General features: G+C 40.1%; 1 protein-coding gene and 1 long non-coding RNA gene across 5 annotated transcripts in view; both read left to right on the forward strand.

Moving 5' to 3' along the window:
* The first annotated feature begins 88 nt into the window (after window positions 1-88).
* LOC106456480 (uncharacterized) lies at window positions 89-2,863 on the forward strand. Its single transcript, XR_001290585.1, has 3 exons — window positions 89-1,436; window positions 1,620-1,706; window positions 2,351-2,863. It is a non-coding gene; the product is annotated as an uncharacterized LOC106456480 (long non-coding RNA).
* Window positions 2,864-3,837: 974 nt separating this feature from the next.
* LOC102203509 (ATPase family AAA domain-containing protein 2B-like) overlaps window positions 3,838-6,738 on the forward strand; it is a 15,602-nt gene continuing 12,701 nt past the window's right edge. For 3 of the 4 annotated variants that reach the window (XR_001290583.1, XR_001290584.1, XM_005750313.2), the window contains exons 1-3: window positions 3,838-4,203; window positions 5,015-5,103; window positions 5,858-5,886. Coding sequence is in view for 2 of the 4 variants with exons in the window: in XM_005750313.2 (XP_005750370.1) it covers window positions 4,066-4,203; window positions 5,015-5,103; window positions 5,858-5,886 (256 nt within the window). In the remaining 2 variants the exon portion in view is untranslated. The remainder of the gene's footprint in view (window positions 4,204-5,014; window positions 5,104-5,857; window positions 5,887-6,738) is intronic. The other variant, XM_013915199.1, reaches the window with a different exon arrangement.

Raw genomic sequence — 6,738 nt, forward strand, 5'->3', positions numbered from 1 at the left:
TTTAATTAATTATTGACACATTTAATTAATTATTTAATGGTGTATTTAATTAATTCATTATGGCAGTCCTGGCGTTCCATACTTAAGAGCCTCCCAGCAAATTACACACAGGTGCCACAAACGAGGGGTGTGGTGACTCTGGCCAGTGATGGATTTACTGGCACGCAGGAAAACCCAGCACTCACTCGGACCATGACAATTTTAACCTGCAGTTCATAAATAAAAGAATAAACAGAAGTAACAGAAAGACATCAGCTTTAAATGTTTCCTCACATGTGGAGCTCTGTAAGCTGTAAATTTTTAATTTTGCACTCTTGTTTAAGTTTGTCAACAATGATCTTTTTTAAGCTTTCAATTTCAAAGAAATACTCTAATTTAATTTCATTAATAATTTAATTGTCATTTCACATCATGCAATTTGAACTTTACCCTATGAGGATGTAAAGTTAAAAGCAGTTTCAGCAGATGTGTCTGCAGGTTTATGAATTTATAGATCATATCCTGAAGTCGTTGCCATGTGAGAGTCAGTGTATACCTAATTTTTCGTCTGCAGCCCCCTCACAGAAGTTTAAAAAGTTGGAATTCTGTGAATATGTTCATTAAGCTTTCCAGTTATAATGAAATAACCTTTGCAGCGCTGAGGAGCTGAAGCTTCTGACACACACTGAAACATTTCTGTTAGCAGCAGTCTGTTCCTCACTGTGATCCCGACCTCTGCCAAGTCACAAAGGAAATAAATGATGAAGTGAAGTGAAGTCATAGTTTGGACTAACGTGCTGAGCGTTTGATGAGCAACACAAACATGTGAAATTTAATCTACAACTCTTAAAAACAATAAGATGTGTTCAGCTCAGACCTGCCTAACAGGATGTAACACGCTCACACAGGAAGCTGCTTGCTAGCTAACAAACAGACGGACATGCTACTAACAGCAGGCCTGGAGTCAGTGCCTGCTGTCAACGTGGGCGATGCGGTCAGATTAGGTGCTGCTGCAGAAACAGGAGAAACGTGCAATAAGCAAAAAACTGATGGAGCACAAAGTGTAGCTGGTACGTGACAGGTGTGCCACAGCTGTATCGTTTTGGCTCATCTTCAAGGAGCAGTCACATTGTGAGTGTTGGAAAGTATTTTTGATTCAGATGCTCAAGACATTCATCTGGATTCATTTCCAGATGTTCAGCGTTATGCACAGAACTCGAAGGACGGTGAAAAAATCCTCTTGACATGCATCGCCAGAGGCCAGGGAGCCATCGACGTGGAGATCAAGCGTAACGGGGAGACTGTAACTGAAGAGAAGGGTCTGATGAGATCAGACACTGAGACAAACAAAGACGGCACCTTGGAGATAAGAGCCCATGTGGAGATTTCAAAGGATGACAAGTCTAAGTACAGCTATGAAGTCATTTATAAGAACCAGAACATTAAGCATGACTTCGGTAAGAAATTTTACACTGTTTTTGTCATTTGTCAAAGTTTTCTGTGTTTTCAGACCTGTTGTTGCTTAGGGCTGTGTCAGTTAATGTATTGAGGGCTTGAGTTTCACTGTGAAATTTTGGTGTTTTGCATAATTTATCTATTATTTATAAAGCTGGAAATTCATCTAATATTGTTCTACTCAGACTGTGCATTGACCTGGAGAGGACCATCAGAAGTCCAGCGGAGGTGGACAGAGATCCATAATCTGGAGGACTACACCACCGACCCAGGTCTGTAACGCTCCTGTTATAGCAACACTGAAGTATCAACAAAACTGGAGCAGGTCGGATATGCAGAGAATGAAACTAAGTCAACAGGAAGTGAAAATGAAACAAGCAATCTCATTTTGGAAGCATTAAAGCTTAATGTTGTCGAAACATTGAGATATTTACATTTACAGTTGTGTCCAAAATGATCCGGATGAATGTCTTACTAACGTTACTTCATCTTTTTGATTTAAAACACTCCCCTGTATGTAGCTGGTGCCAGTGTGTTAAAGGTTAAACGTGTTTCACACGCAGATGTAATACAAATGAATAAACAGTCTGTTTCGGTGACAAATGTTACACGCTGTATTGCAGCGCACATCGAAGGACAAACACAGAGCACCTGACATTTTATACAGCGTCAGTCTAAACAGTTATTTTTTGTAAAGCTTCATTATTTAGACCCAGACTTTATTAAAGCCACACTGGGGAAATTCACGTTACTGCAGCACAGGGGTCAGCAAGAACAGGGAATAAGAGATATGTTAGAAAATTAAGAAAAAATAGTGCACAACATATATTTTACCAATATTTTTGTTTTATTGGAGACATTTTCAGTTTTGCTGAACATAAGAAATATGAAACAAAACTGTTGCTTGTTCCTGCAGTTGTTTCTGACACCTGAGTCGCTGACAGCTGTATCCCGGACCGAGACGCTGAGTCCTGTGGAGCCCTGAAGTCTCCATCAGATCTACACACAACACCAGATTTACCAAAACATATTTACCAGTGTGCAGAGCATTAAGACTAAGGGTTTTTTTAAGTAGCACATTTTCCTTTTAATGCATTGTACAGATTAGGAAACTGATGAGTCAGCATTAAAATGAGGTTCTTTGAAATGAGTTTTTAAAAACGTGCCTGTTTAAGCTGAACCTCAGTCACAGTGAACGTCACATGAGGTCAGAGGTGAATTCAGGATTTTATGTATTTTAATAAAACTATCTCAGTTTGTTCATAAGTCTTGTTTCATTATTATTGTGTTTCCTGGTGTAATTTCAAGTGAGCCCTGCAGACTGGCCACATGAGCAGCGTATCCAGAAAAGGATGGATGGAGAATTTCATGCAGTCCTTGTTGGAGCGATTTGTTCTTTATTTTTAAATAAGTTTGTTGTTGGTTTACTTATATTTTTTGTTATTTACAAGTTTTATTTGTAGGTTAATACTTGTTTATTTTTTTTGCTTTGATTTGTTGCTTATCTTAAGTCAGTCAGGAAGAACTGTGGGGCCATTTTTTCTAAAAAATAAAGGGACTGGTATAGGACCAGCGTGCACTGGGGAGGGCCAATGTTTTTTTTTTTGGTTTTTTTTTATTTTTACCAAAACAGCAGCAGTAAGCAACAGAAATGGATCTTTGTTATTGTTTGCCAAACTGGATAAATAAACCATAAAACGCAACTTTCAGGTTTTGGACATTTGACTTCTTTTGCCTGCATACAAAATACCACCACAGTGCAGCAGTGGCTTGTAGATTTTAAATTGTTGGATGTTTGGTTGGACAAACAAAGGAATCACCACTACAGTCCCATTGGAGGGAGGTTTTCAAGAAAGCAAAGAGAAAAAGATTTTAGTGTCTGAACTGAGTGTTTAAGTAGGAAAAGTGACATGAGTCCATCTTTTGAATTAAAGGATCATTTATATGGCTGAAAGTGGCATCACTTTAGCTGCACAGTTCTGTACATGTGGCATTAAATACAGTCAGTCAGGTGATGTTTAATCAATTAAAGATGTTTAATCAATATTTGATCCATTTAAAATTAAATAGCTTTGAAAAAAACTAAGCAAAATTATTTCATTGTTGTATGTCTTAAATGTCACAGTTTGAAGCATTAACCTTTTATTTGAATTGAAAACATCAGGTTCCAAGTAGATTTCTTAATTTAACAATTATTACTTATTGTTTGAGAACAGAGGGGGAGAGAAACTGGATCTAAAAGCATTAATTATCTTCACTGATAAAGCAAACAGCCGCAGATCGATCCTTCTGAGAGTCAGCACACAGGTAAACAGCTGCTTTGAAAACATCTCTACTCTTATTATTATTATCATTATAATTATTATTATTATCAGTTTACGCACCACGCGCATTACGGCATGACGTCAGCAGGCGGCGGCAGAACCCTCGCGTTTGAACCACAGCGGTGCAGCTGTGCGGTCTGTCGGCTTATCGAGCTCGTGTTTGGGTGTGTTGCAGCTTCAGCTGAGCCTCCACAGTCGGAGACGCTCTTCGGGAACAAACACACTCGGAGGTCTGAGGTTCTTCGGAGTTTCTTCTTTATTTTTGTCGTTAAGGCTAACGCCGTTAGCTTATGCCTGCGTCGTTACCATGGTGACGCTCCGAGGCAGAGGGGACGCGGACCGGAGAAACGGGCCGAGCACGAGCACCGGGACCCCGGCACGATCTGAGATAAAGACCCGGAGGAGGAAGAACGCTCCCCGGACTCAAGAGTCCGGACGGTCCGATGTGAGTGTGTCCGTGTTCGGTGTGTAAGGTTCAACTCACGGCGACGTTTAAATGACCGTCAGTTTAACCGGAGGGAGGAAAACGTTAAACTGACCGGGAGAGGACCGGGGGCAGCTTTTTAAACTTACTTAGGTAGAAATCAGTAAACAGGTGGAGTTTCCTCCTGGTCTCACTCACTGCTTTAACGAGCTTTAGTAAAAGTCTGTGGCGTTTAAAGATGGCCGCCGAGTGAGAGCGAAGTCTCTGAGAAAGAAATACGTTTAAAAAACAAATTAAATGTATAAATTACATTTACAAAACAAGTAAACACATTTTTATCATTATTGTTATGAAAATAACAAAAAACAACCTTTGAGATATTATCATTAGTGTTGGGGTTTAAATCGGAAACTAAACGTTTTTTAATTACGCTGCAGATATTTTACTAGCTTATTCTGAGCTCAGCCGCACAGAGAAGCGGCTTCCAGCTGCCTCCTCACACAGTCACGTGAGCGCTCTCCTTCTGCCTGCATGATGTCAGGGTCATCTGTCATTCACAAAGTACCGGACATTCAGCTGGCTCTGAGCGGGTCTCTCTCTTATTTTGTTTTATTTTTCTTAACTTTACATCAGCCTCGTGTAAACCACTGTAAGGTCACATGGTGCAGCAGGTTTCCTGGTCATATGACAGGTGTAAAATACCCCTCTGGTCTTTAGCTGCAGTCGTGTGAAGCTCACTGAGTGTAAAACTATCTTTGATGCGGATATCACGTGTAGTGCTGCATGCTCTTCAAAACGAGTTTGAGTACCCCACCTCTCAAATCTTTCTCAGGTATGTAAATCAGAGGATGAGGAGCAGAACCTCACCGATTCTGAAACACCCGAGGACGAAGATGAGAAAGCAGCGGGCACCATCATCAGGTCAGACAAAAGTCACCAGTTAAAGCTATTTTACTGCGCATGCTCAGAGCTAAAATGATTAGCTGGGCGATTACATTTCATCATGGCACCTGTGTCAGCGTGCAGGAGGAACTGCGCTCAGAAACAATCCAACTGCAGGACACAGATGTGAACGGTGCTTTTAAACCGGTGTTGTGCCAAAAAGTGATTAAATGCCAAAAACTGTTTCTGTGCAGTTTTTATGTGTAATATCTTTACGTATGTTGGTAAACAGACTTCAGCGAACAGCGTTTATAAAGGGGTTATATAGAGAATTTAAAAAATATCCGTTTTTCAAGTATCTTCACAACTCTGTGTTATTGTGCTGACATTATAACCAACCAGGCCTTACTTACAATCTTTTTACAGAGCTATCGTAATATTTGTAACAGTTCTGCTGCTGTTGGCCAGCTTACTCTGACAAAAGACATGTTTGATGTTAATGAGATGTTTTTAACTGCATAAATAAAGGTTATATAAAAGTCGCTGCCAAAAACTGATCGCGGCTTCTACCTTGTTACACGAATGTTGTTTGTGGCTCAAGATGACTTTATGTCATCCATAAGGGAAGCATTTTAACATGTTTCACATATTATAGCCCAACAACTTACTTATAGCAGTTTAAATACGAGCAATCACTTTTTGGCACAACACCGGCTCTAACTGTGGTTCAGGAGTCCGTGTGTGACGTGAATCTTTCATTTTACTGTCACTGACGTTTGTTTTGTGTTGGCAGGAAATCTCAGCGGCTCCAGAAGCGTTCAGGTGAGAATCAGAATCAGAATCAGAATACTTTATTGATCCCTGGGGGAAATTATTTTTTGTTACAGTGCTCCATTTTAAACCAACATTAAGACAAGACAGACAATACACTAACTAAGAATAGTACAATATATACATATATACACATACATACTTCACTCATAAATAAATAGTTGGAAAAGAAACATGTGTAGCTGTAGCAGCAAACAGTGTGTTAAGTGGATGCGTTGTACAGGGAGCCACAGGCAGGAATGATTTCCTGTGTCGTTCAGCGGTGCATCATGGGTAATCTCAGTCTCTCACTGAACGAGCTCCTGTGACTGACCAGCATGTCATGGAGTGGGTGGGAGGTGTTATCCAACATAGTCTTTATCTTGGACAGCATCCGCCTCTCCGACACCACCTCCGAAAACCAACGCTAGCAGGAAGACGTGAAAGGTCTCAGAGTTCACACTGTGCACTTTATTAAACTTTACACACAAAGACAGGAAAACATCTCAGACAGGAACAGCGCAAGACCACAAAGTGGTCCATTATTTTTCCAGCTGCAGAACAAAACATTTCTCTGATATTTATTTATGTAAGAGCATCATTCAAAGTCCTGATATTTTATATGTTTATGAGGGGAAACAGTCTGAATATGTATTTAAAATATGCTGAGCTTCAGTGGTGGATTTACTCATCAGTGCTGTGTACCTGCACGTCTCTAATATTATGACTTCATATTGAAGATGCATTGGACACAACATTAGAAACACCTGTTAATGTAAAACAGTCCAGCATCAGCTGGAAACACGAGCTCAGGAATTAAAGGTTGTAGTTTCTCCTGTGTGTGTGTGTGTGTGTGTGTGTGTG

The sequence above is a fragment of the Pundamilia nyererei genome, unplaced genomic scaffold (assembly GCF_000239375.1).
Source record: "Pundamilia nyererei isolate P.nyererei 1_Seehausen unplaced genomic scaffold, PunNye1.0 scaffold00268, whole genome shotgun sequence".
Taxonomy (NCBI): domain Eukaryota; kingdom Metazoa; phylum Chordata; class Actinopteri; order Cichliformes; family Cichlidae; genus Pundamilia; species Pundamilia nyererei.